Source organism: Cimex lectularius, unplaced genomic scaffold (assembly GCF_000648675.2).
Source record: "Cimex lectularius strain Harlan isolate CLEC.00 unplaced genomic scaffold, Clec_2.1 scaffold16, whole genome shotgun sequence".
NCBI lineage: Eukaryota > Metazoa > Arthropoda > Insecta > Hemiptera > Cimicidae > Cimex > Cimex lectularius.
The window spans coordinates 1,328,547-1,344,096 of NW_019392679.1; the positions used below are offsets into that span (position 1 = coordinate 1,328,547).

Sequence of the window (15,550 nt, forward strand, 5' to 3'; positions counted from 1 at the left end):
TTTGCTCTTTTTAACCATTCTTCAACGGTGCTCAGAGTGATGAAGTGATGGATTGGCAAGCATTTTCTACCCTTCGCCACAGATCTTCAACTGATGTTGTGGATGCCTGGGTTATGTTTGGCATAGACACTGTTTTTTAAATGGCCCCATAGAAAATATTCAAGTGGAGTTAATTCGGGTGACCGAGGAGGTCAACAGATCGGGTCATGACGTCCTATCCACCAATCCTGGAAGTGACGATTTGAAAAACGTCTCACCTGCAAAAAATTGTGTGCTGGGCATCCATCAAGCTGGATAATCGTTCTTGTCATTGTGGTAGAGGAACATCATCTAATGGTAATATTGGTAAAACCTCCCTCAAAAATTTAAATTTAAATTAGATTAGAAGAAATAAGGCCCAATTAATTTATTTCCGAGAAGACCACACCAAACGTTGATACTGTGAACCACCTGATGATGACAAGAGTACGAAGTTCTCGCATTTTCCTCCTCTCAAGTTCAAACAATCCGACGGTTTAGTATGCCATTAGAGGTGAACTTGGTTTCATCAGTCCATAGGATGTTTGGAAGAACGTTTTCTTCAGCCTCCCAAATCGGAATTTGTGCAAGGAACGTTATATGCCTGTCATAATCAGAGTCTTGAAGTCCCTGGACAAGATGAGAGCGACACTGCTTAAAATTGTAAGCCTGGAGTGCATCTCTAATTTTATTTTTTGAAAAACCTAAAATCCTTCCAACATTTCGTAGAGAGGAATTCGGATTTTCACGAACATACAGAAAAATTTCAATTAACTGTTGTTCTTTATATATGATCGGGATGAAATGAAAATGTCTGAATTAATTAATTGAACATCATAAAAATTACGGACAAAAAACAAATCATCTCAGGCAAAATTTTGATAGCATGAAGACCGATAAACATTGAAACAATTCCAGTATATTTAGTGGACTATTGACCAAATTACTTCTTTCAATTAATTAATCTTTTTATGTAAGGTTTTGGTCGGAATGAAAAAGGTAGTGACACGAGCGGGATTCGTACCCACGATCTTCGGCTCAATATTATACAGGGTACGTCAGGCCCAGTTCAAATTCAAAATGTCAAATACATCCTGTTACATAATTTTACATAACCTCGATACAAAAGAGTGGAGTTTTTGGTGTGACATTCGTTAGAAGGATCTAATCAATGATATCAGATGAGGGCAATTTTCTAAAAAGGGACGTGTCTATATTTACGGAGACGGTCGGTCTGGGTCAACGTGCGACTTTCGCAAAAGATAGTAACCTCATTAATGCATATGTGTACGTGATTGTGATCATGCGAGCATGGCGGATGGGATGCTGACACCGTACAAATAAGTGGACCGATCCCGTGGCTCCTTACAGCTTCCTGCAATTTCGCAGGAATCGGGTAAAACTACGGTTTCACGGACAACGAAAAAAAAACCATTCACTTCCTCACATTAAATCAATTCGATATATAAATTATATTAATATTGAACATCAGAATATCAAATTTTCAAACTTCAACGACCAACCACAATAACACTATCATTTATGTACAATATGTGTTTTTTACATTTTGAAAGCGAAACTTGGGCATGTTTGAGGACTCCAAATAAATAAATTCTTGCTTTACGTCACATTTTAGCCTTCAAATTACCAATGCCTTTATACATCGTGGTACAAATTCGAAACTTGACTAAGAAATATTAAACACGCATGTTTTGTTTTTTTGATAGCATCATCGGTTCAAGAGAAATTCTGCCGGGCCATCAAAAAAGACACCCTGTATACGTATTAGGGCAGGTGTTCCTCAGGGAAGAATACTTGGCCCATTTTTATTTTCAATATACCATTATTCACTGCAGATATTCCTACATGTATTAGCATTTCAACATGTACATTCTCAGATGATTCAGCGATCTTATACGTAATTCTCCCCTTATATTACTCCTCAATTAACACTCAATTCTTACACGAACACCTGAATGAATTAACAGTATGGTTCACTAAGTAGAGAATGAAGATAAACCTAACGAAAAGCGTACAGATAAATTTTACCCTACGTAAACATATCTGTCGTGCAATGAGTATAAATGGAAACCCCATTGCCTCCCACTGACGTTGTTCGTTATCTTGGACATTTAATGGATAAACGTCAATGGATAAACCGTTGCTGCCACCGACGCCCCACTACCGTTTATTACTTCCTAAAATCAGTAAATGTGTCAAGGAAATGTCAGTAAGGTAATCGGAACTGATATGCAAAATTGTTATCGATTGGCGTGGCCTGTATGAAGTGAAGTGTATGACACCTTATTTGGTCACAGGTTGAATTTAAACCAAACCAACATCCTTCAGGCTTCTATTGTTCCCCATTATTTTTATCTTAATTTATAAGGTTTATTTCGTCCTTTTGTGAAAGACGTTTTAGGTTTTTACAATCGAGAAAGACAAATAAACTATTTAATGACAATTAGAAATATTATTTATGTAAGTGTCTGAAAATATTTTTTTTCCTTTCCTCTTGATGGACTGGCGTATTATGCCAAGATTTTCCACGAGCTGAAACAAATCGACATTCTTTTCTAAAGCGACGTTCGTTTAAGGATTGACGATAAGAATTGAATAAATGCATAATTCAAAACACCGAGGAAGGAGCCATTAGTGTTAACTTAGCGTATACGTTATCGAGAGTTTTTGATGAGGTAGCACGGGTTCTTCTCCATGGTTTGTTTGAGTCAGTACTATCTCGGACGGCCTGGTGACAACATTTTAATAGCTTTGTTTAAACTCGAGAGAGAAAAAAAAGGTATGCTTGTTTGAAGATTATTTTTGAATGTATTAAGTTCTGGAAAGTCCTGGAAAACAAGGTTGTGGGGTCCGTGTCTAAATGGATTTTCCATCGGGACAGAGCAGATGCGTGAAGACAGACAGGCAACTGGGTCAAACAGAATCGGATAGATGACACAGAATCGAGGGGACGATAATTGCTCAGCAACCATTCTTCCCACGGCTTGTCTCATCTCACGGTAAACATCATCTTCAAATAACTGGCGTTTTTCAGTTCTTTTCTTTAGGGAGAATGGACATTTTAGATACTGTAGTCAAAACGGAAAGTCCTGGTTTAACATGGCTGTTTTTACATGGCCCAAGTCACGTAAAAACAGCCATTGTAACTTACATCTGATTTGACTAGTGGGGGAATTTTAAGTTCGGGTTTTCGCTAGGTGTAGAAAAAATGGAGTATTGAGAGAGGTGAGGATGTTGTGGTTAGATATTCAGAAAGGGCACCCGATGCTTTGGAACCTCTACATTCTTTGAATGTTAGAGAATTAGGTTGAATCCCAGAGTTCAAGTCCATAAGTCCATACATTTTTTAAAATTTATTCAGATCATCAGTCAAGTAATTGAAAGAACAACTGATACCGTCTTTTAAGTATAGTTATTGAGTTTCACGTCAGTCTTTGTTCATAGGTCCCAGCTAGCATACATTATCAGGATCTGGTGTATCAGGATATAAAAAAGGGCGTTAAAGTTAACTGTCACATATTTACTTTTAGACTTAAGATGTTACTTTTTATTTATTGCAACCCAATTCCAACCCGATTTTGTTGATTTCTGCTGGTGACCATAGGAGCGAGATGAGGTCTTAAGGTACAGGTCGACATTTCCGTAAAAGGAGAAATAGGAGTGTCATGTGTACATGGTATAAATAATAGGACCTATTCCTTATGGACACAGGCATAATCAGTTCAGCACAAAATGTATCATTTAACAATGTGATGGTAGTGAACAATAAAAAATATGGCAGGAACGTTTCAGAACACGGGGATGGGAGAAAGGAACCTGCCATTGCTGGAATTCTCGATCTTTAGGATTCCTGGTTGATCGGTTTAGGGTTGTCATGAGTATGTACGAGTATGTATTTTTAATCGGCGTTGAGGATTGTTAGGGTGGAACAAAGAAGTCCTTGGACTAGAGAAATGGTGTGGAAGTTGTGAAATTTTTCTTCACGTCCGTCACGAATAGTATGCCTAGGTCTTTGTAGGCGTTTTGGTTAATGGCGTAGAAGGAATTTGAGGATGTGACGCACAAATGTCGATTGAAAGGATTGGATTCTTTGGATATTGGATGGCTTGGCTGAATCCAACATCTCGACTACGTAAGTCAAAATCGTCTAATTAGTGTCTTATATATTGTTAATTTATACTAATGCATAATAATTGCGGATTTGGGCCCAAGTGACCTCCGAGTTTTCTATATCTTCAGTTGAGTTCTTGTCTTTTGTTGTTCTTTTTTGATGTGAGTGTTCCATGTAATTCTCCTGTCAAAATATAACTCAAGGTAGTGTTAGTATATGTGCACTGGTTTCATCTGTGCAACGTCACGTGCCAGATAGTAAGGTCTAGATATTTTTGGGTTGATTACGCTGCAAAAATAGGATTAGAATGTGATGAAAGGATTGCGGTGTCGAGGAAGAAATCAATAAAATAAAAGACAGAAGTCCTTCCTCAAAACTTGGAATTATCTGTCGGACCTGTAGGATTGCAGTAAGGTAAATCAACGGAAATTATAATTTTCTTGAAATAGCAATCCAATTTATCTAAAGACTGTGCTACGCCCACCAATATAAAGACATAAAAGAACAGTAATAACGTGTTTAAACGTCATTGGGTCTACACTCGCGGAATTTTGTTTATGTTACCCAAACGCTGTACTCCTCCTGAAGATGACACAAGGCTGAAATTCATTTGAATAGATGTAGACAGACTCAGTAACTAAAAGTGCTGGTTCAACATTGTTCACCGACTCTCAGACCGACACCCACTATCAACGGACTGAGATTTTACTAATGGACGAAAGCACGTAACGATATGTTTCTGCAGAATGTACCTTCATCTTGAAAGTTTTTCGTTTTAACCTACACCAATAAATAAAAATAGACGTTAAGAAAGAATCTATTGCATAAACACCGTTTAAAATGAAGATATTATCTAAGATTAAAATTCATTACAGATGGATATCATGGTGACCATGGCGATTGCTCTTTTAATCGGCTATCTGCTTTATGTCTATTCGAAATGGAAATCGTTCCCCCCTGGGCCCTGGGGTCTTCCCATCGTCGGCTACCTGCCCTGGATCGACAAGGACAAACCATACATCACACTGACTGAACTGGCGAGACGTTACGGCCCCATCTATAGCGTGTCGATGGGCTCGGTCTCGACCGTCGTTGTCTCCGACGCGCAGCTGATCAAGAACGCGTTATCCAGGGACGTTTTCTCTGCGAGGGCCAACCTCTACCTCACACATGGAATTATGAAAGGATACGGTAAAAACTTTACTATTAAATAGAAATACATTATGCATGAGTAAAAAAAACCGCATTAAATAAGACATAACGAAAGTTATATTTTAAATATACTAGCTATGAATTTTACAAAATAGTGGTTTGCCAAGTTGCTGTATAAAAGTCGCGGTGACTGGTTAGATTTTTGGGAAAATGGTAGAGTGAGGCGTACCCTTAGGGATTGGGGATAATCCCTGCCCAAACATAAATAATGGTTCATTTATATTTATTAGGTTTCGTGGTCCGCTTGACCAAATAAATTATTTTCAATTAATTAAGGTTTTGGTTTACTTTTTTGTGTCACAAGTGGGTTTCGAACTCACGATCTTCGGCTAAATACGCCTGTGCTCTACCACTTGAGCTATCGTGACTTCGATCCACTCGGACACCAACTTCCCATCTCAACCCCACCTTTTGAATTTTCCCTCCTTTTTGCCATTTTTCAAATGTGTAATCTATTTGATTCTTGGTGACAAATCAAAACGTGGAGTTGGGAAGTTGGTGTCCGAATGGATCGAAGCAACGATAGCTCAAGTGGTTAGAGCAGAGGCTTATTTAGCCGAATGTCATGGGTTCGAATCCCGCTTGTGACACTGACGTTTTTATCTCAACCAACACCTTAATTAATTGAAAATAATTGTTAATGAAGAAGGGCTACGTGAACGGTCTGTAATTGCATTTTCTCAAAATCTGGATCAATGTAACATGAGATATATTGAGTAAACGATCAATTTTCATACTAAGACAAATGAGGAATTTAGTGCCAACAGTCTGCATTAAATTTTGCACTCAAAACTACTTGCGCCATAAAATTAAAAACTTGCCTTTACTGAAGGCTTCCTGCACCTTTAATATCAAGGTCTAGTAATGCATAAAATACCTGGGAATACGAAATCAGGTAATTCTGGTGTGTGTACCAGTGAACAAGGTGATTGAAGCAACGAACAAGCTCACTAACTAGCAAAAACAGGTGCGGCTGTCACACTTTTTGGACCAGAACCGCAAATTGGCACGCCTCAAAGCACATCAAATGAATGGAGAAAGAGATGGCCACAAAAACAATCAAAGAGGTTCGCAATATCCCAAGTGGAAAATCAAAAACTACCTATTTAATTAAGAATTAAGGAAAATAGGTTTTTGTTATTTGTTTTTTGGTTGTTGAACAACATACTGCAGCATGGAATTTTCCTTCGTATATTATAGTATTAAAAAATACTAATATTTAATACTAGAAAACAATGAAAACAAAAAGATTTTTTATAGGTATACAAATGCAATTAACACTGAAGAGGACTTATGTCATGATGTCGAATACTGTTACGAAAGAAAATTCCATGCTGCAGTGAGTTGTTCAACAACCTACAATACAAATAATAAATTTATAAAATAAACAGCAAAAATGTAATTATTATTATTTTTAATATATAAAAATGATAGATTTTTATCCTGGCCACACGTTCAACTACCACCAAAAAGTGAAAAACAGAGACAGAAGCCTGCCAACTTACTAAAAAGGAGAAATATCATAACATACCCTATGTGTCATTGCAAAGCAGTCCGGGAACGGTACAGCCTTTTCGAAACGTCCTGGTGCTTAAGGGTAGTGCACTTTGGGGCTTTGGAAATAAAGAAGGGTCAATTTCACAATAGATCTTTTAGGCCGCAGTGGAAGAAAGGGAGAATGGTCAGTTCAGTGACCCCGGAGGGAAAAAACAAACAGATAATACGTTTTGACCACGATACATGTTTTAAGTTAATATGCAATAATAAAAATTTAATGTCTCACATCATTACACGTTTTAGGTGTATAAAGCTTTGGTTTGATAGCAATTGCATAGTTATAAATAAAGATATGGAAAGCATATGGAAGACGGCGACTCATCACTGTAAAGGTCCAGAACTAAAATATCAGCAGCCCTGATTTTCTTTTTTTAAATAAACATCGGCACTGAGAGGGTAGATGACATCGAGATTATTATGAATTCGCTGGTGCCGACTCCCGAAAAAAAAGGAAACCTAACTTACTATTAATTTTATATTGTATACAGGGTGTCCTTTTGATAGATGGCCCGGCAGAATTTCTCTTGAACCAATGGCGCTATCATAAAATCAAAAAATACGTGTTTAATATTTTTTAGTCTAGTTTCAAATTTTCACCATTCGTGAAGGCATATTATACAGAGTACCTCAGGCCCAGTTCAACTTCAAATTTTCAAACGTCCTGACATAGCCATTTTAAAGGATTTTTTACGCTGAAAACAATGGTGCAGTTTTAAATTGGTCAAAAAATGACAAGTTATGGGAAACAGTTTGAAAAAACAACCATTTGATTTGATATTGATTTCATGTGGGAACTGCCGGCCTTTCGTAAAGAAACAAAGATTTGCTCTTTTTAACCATTCTTCACCGGTGCTCAGAGTGATGGAGTCAGGGGTGATGGATTGGCAAGCATTTTCTACCCTTCGCCGCAGATTGGCGTTGTCATTGTTTTTTAAATGGCACCACAGAAAATAGTCAAGTGGAGTTAAATCGGGTGACCGAGGAGGCCAAAAGATCGGGCCATGATGTCCAGTCTACCTATCCCAGAAAGGACGGAAATAACGACTCACCTGCAAAGAATTGTGTGCGGGGTCTTTGTCGTTGTTTGCAGAGGAACATCATCTAATACAAAAAAACTGTGGAATTATTTCGTAGAAATATGGCCCAATTAATTTATTTTCGAGAAGTCCACACCAAACGTTGATAATGTTTACTAGAAGAATACGAAATTATCGATTTTCCTCTCCCCACATTCGAAAATTCCACCCGTTTAGTGGTGAACATGGATTCATCAGTCCGTAGGATGTATGGAAGAACGTTTTTTCAGCTTCCTCAAATAGATATTTGTGAGGATAGTTAGACGCCTGTCATAATCAGAGTCCCGAAGTCCCTGGGCAATATGAAAACGATACAGCTTAAAATTGTAAGTCCGGAGCGCATCTATAATTTTATTTTTTGAAAAACCTGAAATCCTTCCAACATTTCGGAGAGATGAATTAGGATTTTCACGAGCATACAAAAAATTTCAATTAACTATTGTTTTTTTATATATGATCTTCGTTGAAATGAATATGATTGAATGAAGATGACTAATAATTCAACATCATAAAAATTACGGGCAAAAAACAAATTATCTCAGGCAAAATTTTGATAGCATGAAGACTGATAAACATTCCAACAATTCCATTATATAAGATAAGGTATTGGTCGAAATGAAAAACTTAGTGTCACGAGCGGGATTCGAACCCACGACCTTCTGCTCAAGACACCGTTGCTCTAACCACTTGAGCTATCGTGGCATCTATTCGCTCGGACACCAACTCCCCATCTCAACTACAAACTTTTGAATTTCTGGATGGAAGTCATAACCGGACACCCGAAGTCCCTGGACAATATGAGAACGATACGGCTTAAAATTGTCAGTCCGGAGTGCATCTATAATTTTATTTTTTGAAAAACCTGAAACCCTTCCAACATTTCGAAGAGAGGAATTCGGATTTTCGCGAACATACAGTAAAATTCTTTTTATGTAAGGTCTTGGTTGAAATGAAAAAGTTAGTGTCACGAGCGGGATTCGAACCCACGATCTTCGGCTCAATACGCCGCTGCTCTAACCACTGGAGCTATCGTGGCTTCCATCCGTTCGGACACCAGCTCCCCATCTCAACCTACAAACTTTCGAACTGGATGGAACTCATGATAGCTCAAGTGGTTAAAGCAGCGGCATATCGAGCCGAAGGTGGTGGGTTCGAATCCCGCTCGTGACACTAGCTTTTTCATCTCAACCAGACCTTACATTAAAAAAAAAGTATAATTAATTGAAATAATTTACTAAATATAAATGGATACAGTATCTATACACAAATATTCAGCTCCTTTTCGAAATTACGCTGCAGGCTTCTTTTTAGATTTTTTTTTCATTTTTTGACTAACGTAAAAATCTTTGCCTTTTGACGCAAGGCAATTCGTACATGAAATAAATATCGAACCAAATGACTGTTTTTTTTTTTCACATTTTGCCATATCTTCGTCATTTTTTGACCAATTTAAAATCCGATTCCAACGTTGTTTTCAGCGCAAAAATCCTTTAAAATGGTATGTCAGAACGAATTTGAAAACTTAATGTTGAACTGGGCCTAAGGAACCGTGTATAATTTGTCTCCAAAAAAAGGTCAATATTCAATCAATAAATTAACAAATATTGACCGCGTATTTTGTGTTTTTGATGGCGTCCAAGAGAAATTCAGCCAAGCCGTCTAAAAAAAGACACCCTGTATAAAATGGTATTAAAACCTCGATACAAAAGAGTGGAGTTTTTGGTGTGACATTCGTTAGAAGGATCTAATCACCGATGTCAGATGAGGGCAATTTTCTAAAAAGAGACGTGTCTATATTTTCGGAGACGGTCGGTCTGGGTCAACGTGCGACTTTCGCAAAAGATAGTAACCTCATTAATATTGAACATCAGAATATCAAATTTTCATACTTCAACGACCAACCCCAATAACACTATCATTAATGTACTACAATATGTGTTTTTTACACTTTGAAAGCACAACTTGGGCATGTCTGAGGACTGAGAGGACTCCAAATAAATAAATTCTAGCTTTACGTCACATTTTAGCCTTCAAATTACCAATGCCTTTAGGTATCGTGGCCCGTTTGATGTTATTAATCACTATTAGGATTACCTAATTTTCCTTTGTCTCTTTAGATTAGTTGGACGAGTTATTTATCAAAGAGGGTCAACGACTGATGTCTGTTGTGGCGGGAAAGCACGATAATTTGTGGAATTCGTCTAAACAACGTCTGGTCAAAATTAGATATAAAATCGCAGGTTTGATCTATCACACGAGTTTTTAGCATTTTTCTGTAGTTGGCCTGTGCGTCATTTCGCCGTCGTGTCCCATTTATACGTTTCTAAAAAAGTAAAGGGTTGGAACGGTTTTATCACATTTGTCTTTACTCATATCTGGGATATTGTGTATTTTAATTAAGTCGGTTTTTAACAGTTTTTTGTATTGAAATTGCCCTGTATTTCTAAATTTCCGAGTCCATTTTCCTTCCTTTTTAAAAGTCATGGTGCAATTTGGAACTTGTCAGAATTGATGAGGATACTTGGTGGTTTTGTGTGAGATGTTTCTCTCAGTTGGGATTTTCCTAACATTGTCCCTAAATGATCTTAGGGGTGTTCCCTGTACCTTTTCTGTACCTGTTGGTAGACTTAAGTCCTTTGTTAAAATTTGAGCTTAGGCTATTAATATTGCATTTCACCTTCGCCATTGTGGCCTTTTCGAACGTTTCTCGGTATTTATCCGACAGGAAAGGCAGCATCCTTTCATCAGCATGATGCTTTAGTCTGGGTCGTTTTATTTTGTCCACAAAAATTCGATATATAAGAGTGGATCCTCCTTGGACAAGTACGCTTGAACTGACCTCCTCGAGGACCAAACCTGATTGGAAAGGATCTTGCTGCAGGCTCATCTAACTTCGGAAAAGCCATCTTCAAAAATCTTTCTATAAAATTCAATATCGACTTAAGAAATCGGTTGTATTTCCTTTTGTAAAATGAGAATTTTCAAGAATAGGTTTTGTGAAATATATTATGGGAAAATTGGGCAAATAAAATTGATTTATGTCATATAGGAGAGCTAAACACCCGGACCATTTTTTGAGTGTCATGGGCAAAAAATGTCTAAATATTCCCCGCATTATTTTACAGCATTACTTGCCCTTTCCCTACTTTTCCTTGGAAAGCCCCATAAAGCACGTACTGGCCGAAATACGTTTGTAAGCGTCAAACCTCAGAATCTTGGTAAGGACAGAAATCAATTGGGCAAGGGAACAAAAATAATTCGTAATTTCTTACAATTTGGCCAGAGTGAATACTTCGATAAATTTTTTTAAAATAGGCAAAATGCATCCGTAAATAAGAAATCTAACCAATTTAAGCTGTAAGGTTTCTTGTCCCTGGTGTTGGGAAAGACGAGAGCCCAAAAGGGTTCATCGACCCAAAGGTGTTGAACATTTCAACATTAGTAGGTTAAATGGATGGCCGGCTCGATGTGTTATTAAGGGTCATCTTCCGAAGCCGCGACTGCTAAGTCTGACAAATCTTCGGCCTGTGAAATAAGACCGTCAAGGGCGGTTATAATTAACAAAAGATAATCTAGATAAGAGTTAGCAAAGGAAGAAGATATGGCACGTATTGGCGAAGGATAATTAAAATTGATAGACCAAGTAATGACAAAAACGTGTGCATTGTGTCATAAAATAGACCACATGTTTGTTTTTTTGGAGAATATTTTTACCATACTCTATGCTAGTATCGAGATGGTGTACCCATTATAAGTATTGATGCTATACTAATTACTTAACAGTATCGATACCATAATAAATACGAGTATCGTACCACACTCAATACTAAAATCTATAACAAATGGCAATTACTAACGGTACTCATTACTATCTGTAGAAACGATGCATAGTAATACGTTAAAGCAAATGTTCAAATGCATCGAAGCAAAAAAATCGATTCTGCATCATCGATACTTTATAATAAATAATAAATTTTGGGAGTTAGAAATAAAGATAAACATTGCCAATATTGTGTAGAGATTAGTGACCGTTAATCGATAGTTATTCAGATATCGTGAGATGCGGTCTGGTGTGATGTAGGTTTCAGAAAAACATTTTCTTTATCGTGCCAACGTTTCGATCTTTTATTGAGATCATCTTCAGGGCCTGGGATTTACAAACAATGTTTACATTTAACAAATACATTTAGGATGTGGAAAAGTGAATTTATACAATGCAAAATATATTTTATATTCAAACAAAGTATTTCTACTCACCCAGGCCCTGAAGATGATCTCAATAAAAGATCGAAACGTTGGCACGATAAAGAAAATGTTTTTCTGAAACCTACATCACACCCGACCGCATCTCACGATATCTGAATAACTATTGCCAATATTGCCATGCTATTTGATGCAATTTTGGGCGAGTATTATTGGTAGAGAAACAGAATCTTGAAAGATGAACCTTCTTTCTTGCACACTTTATTGGTGGTGATCATCATAAAAATTTGACTCGTACGATCTTATTTGAGGTAGCAGGAAACTGTCCTCATCAGGAATAGTAATTTTCATTCTATTTACGGCTGAAGAAGAAGAAATCATTGTTCTCTTCTCAAATTTCTGTAGATAGCTTTCGTCTTGTTATATCGTAAACGTTGTAGTCGGATTAAATTTATTATCTAATATAAGAAAGCTATCGGATTAAAAAAATTATAGTCTATCATTTTTGACATAATTACAGTTAAACAACTTTATAATCAGGTCAGTGTATCAATTTGACGAAATTCAAATTGGTAATTTCCCAAATCCGCCTACACCTTCGGTAACGTTCCTCGGTGATACCACCGCCTGTCGGGGAATGTACGGCCGTTCGGTTCAACGTACTTTCAAATTGTTAGCTACAGCTTTCTCCAAAAGAATACATTAAATGAACCAACAACGCCTATCTAAGCCGGACATGGAGTACATAAATCCATAACCAGTTCTCCCTCCTCCACCGGCCATCCCACCTCCCTGCATTAACCATCTCATCCCCGCTCTAAAGTCAACGATTAGAAAATAAAAAGCAAGGGAATCGGCCCTAAATCCTGATTTGACGTGTGCCGAGCTTTTAGAAAACGGCCAGAGCGGGAAGGGTGCGACAGATTTGAATCAGATTGATTTTGAAAATAAGTTTTTTTAATGACTTCTTAGTCTTCTCATGTGTTTTGGCTTGGGTTAAACTTACCAATATTCGAATTAATTTATGATTATCATAATCTACAAAAAAAATAAACCGTTTTTCTATTTCCTTTATTCTGATTGTTCCAATTTGCGGATTGTTTCATCGAAAAAATGTCGCAGGTACATCGTGCACATCCTCTGCAGAATGTCGCGGCCTCCTGCGTGCAGACCCGGGCTTCTTGCGTCATCGGCCACCCGTTGGAAACAGGTTGTTAGAGCAAACTTGAGTCACGGTATCGGGCTAGTTGACTAATTGGTGTCGTTTTTTGATATTCGGCTTTTATTTAACCTCGGACCCATTATGTAAAATTAGGCAACCCCCTTGTCTTCGGGACCGTTTTACTATACGCGGGGGCCTAGTAAATCCAAAGATTTACGAGTATGAAATTTAATTTGAGAAAAGTTGTACACGGGAGAGTTTGAATGTGTAAGATGGTTCATTTGTAGACAAAGAGAAATCGGCAATTTGTAAAAATAAAAAAAATATCGAATTTCACCTGAAAATCATTAGAAACACTACTTGAATTTGGATCGGGATACATACACACATGTAAAGAGTTGAAACTACCACTTCTCTCAGTCCGCTGGCATTTCTAGCTTTTGTAAATTACCGGGAGGCCTCGAGAATCACCCACCTCGGGTGTTGGTAGTCCATCCAGCCACCGAGGTTGGGGTCCGGGTGCTGTCAATAGCTAGGTCATGTCAGTTCCCAACGCAATCATTTCCTAAAACGATTCGCACTCTCACTTATTCTTAAATACATTATTTTCTATTTTCATATCATTGACTCAATTAGGGTAGTGGAGTACTTATCCAACACCCTTTACACCTATTATATACCTAACCTAATTGAGGATCGATGAGGATCGGGTACTTGATATCCGCCATCGGCCCTCACACATATGCACGCTAATAAATACATTCGCTCTCAACACATTCTCGGGACACAAAACTATCAGTACTATCCAATGAAACAACCCTGTTTCATCCAAGAGTTGGAACGGGGAGCCCAGATTCTCGCTGCAGATTGTCATATCGGGTGGTCGAGTACTCCATCCTCCATCACTCATTACAACTTACATGAGAGTCGATGGGGTAATCAATATTTCACCTTCACCCCTCTTTCACTACACATTCACGCCAATACATACATTCACTTTTTAACACGCGCCAGATGCACAAACCTGTCATTAATTTATATAATAAAACAACCCTATTTCCTCCAAAAATCGAAACAACGTACCCAGATACCCCCTGTAGATTGTCATATCGAGTTGTTAAGTACTCGATATTCCTCCATCACACATTATAACCTAAATGAAGTCGATGGGGTAATCAATATATCACCTTCAACCCTCTTTCACTAAACATTCACGCTAATAAATACATTCACTCGTAACACGCTCTAGGTGCACAAATCTATCATTACTGTATATGATAAAACAACCCTGCTTTCTCCAAAAATCGGAATACGGTTATCAGATATTCGCTGCCACGCTCAAGCATAATTATTATATCGATGGTAAGAGTTTTTGTCTTGGTCTGTTCTATGCCTTCTTTTTAAGGCAGTTTTCAATTTTGTAAAAAGTATCTGGGCCTCTTTGTGTTCCTGATTATTCCTTAATTACCCCTTAATTATCAGATCCTTCATTATGCTTCTAACTTTTGTGCCCTCGGACCCAGACAAATACCATTAGTTCTCTATTTCTACTTCATCCAGGCACACATACATCCCATATTGTTCATGATCTTACTTAAGATGAGGCCAATGCCAGTGGCTACTAATGCGGACTCCTCCCTAGCTACTCATCCGCCTGTATGTTACTTTGTCCAGTGTGGCCGGCATCCAGACCAGAGTTCCTCACTGAAGATGGCGCAAAGCCAAAACGTGTTTGAGTGACATCCATCGAAACCCGCGAGTGTAGACGGTACCAGTTCGGCATGTGTTTACGGATTCGCCCACCAACATACACTATCAACATGCACATTCTCACATCGGATGTCATTCCTACACGCTTTCTATATGGAGCCCAGGAATCGCACTCATCAAAGTGCGACACATTGAGCAAACTTTCTCTAAACGCCGAACACACACGCGATCTATGGCCCAAAAATAAGCCTAGTCTAATTAGGAAATTAAAATTAAATTAAAGAAATTGGACTTTACTACTTACAAACACCCAGGACCACACACAATATTAAAATTTATAAAAAGCAAAACTACTTAAAAAATGATATTCCTTTTTATCATTTTATCATTATTTTTATAATTAATTAAGGTTCTTAGTTGAGATAAAAAAGTCAATGGCACGAGCGGGATTCGAACCCACGATCTTCGGCTAGATGCGCC

The 15,550-nt window shown here is 37.8% G+C and overlaps 1 protein-coding gene and 1 non-coding gene across 5 annotated transcripts in view; one reads left to right on the top strand and one right to left on the bottom strand.

Moving 5' to 3' along the window:
• Positions 1-2,710: 2,710 nt before the first annotated feature.
• The window catches only part of LOC106661634 (cytochrome P450 306a1), a 31,918-nt gene continuing 19,078 nt past the window's right edge, over positions 2,711-15,550 (top strand). For 2 of the 4 annotated variants that reach the window (XM_014385165.2, XM_024225573.1), the window contains exons 1-2: positions 2,711-2,818; positions 5,026-5,341. In XM_014385165.2, the coding sequence (XP_014240651.1) occupies positions 5,026-5,341 (316 nt within the window). In that variant the 5' untranslated portion in view covers positions 2,711-2,818. Of the gene's footprint in view, positions 2,819-2,865; positions 3,039-5,025; positions 5,342-15,550 lie in introns of all 4 variants that reach the window. The other 2 variants (XM_024225572.1, XM_014385166.2) reach the window with 2 other exon arrangements.
• Trnak-cuu lies at positions 8,624-8,697 on the bottom strand. The gene has a single exon. It is a non-coding gene; the product is annotated as a tRNA-Lys (tRNA).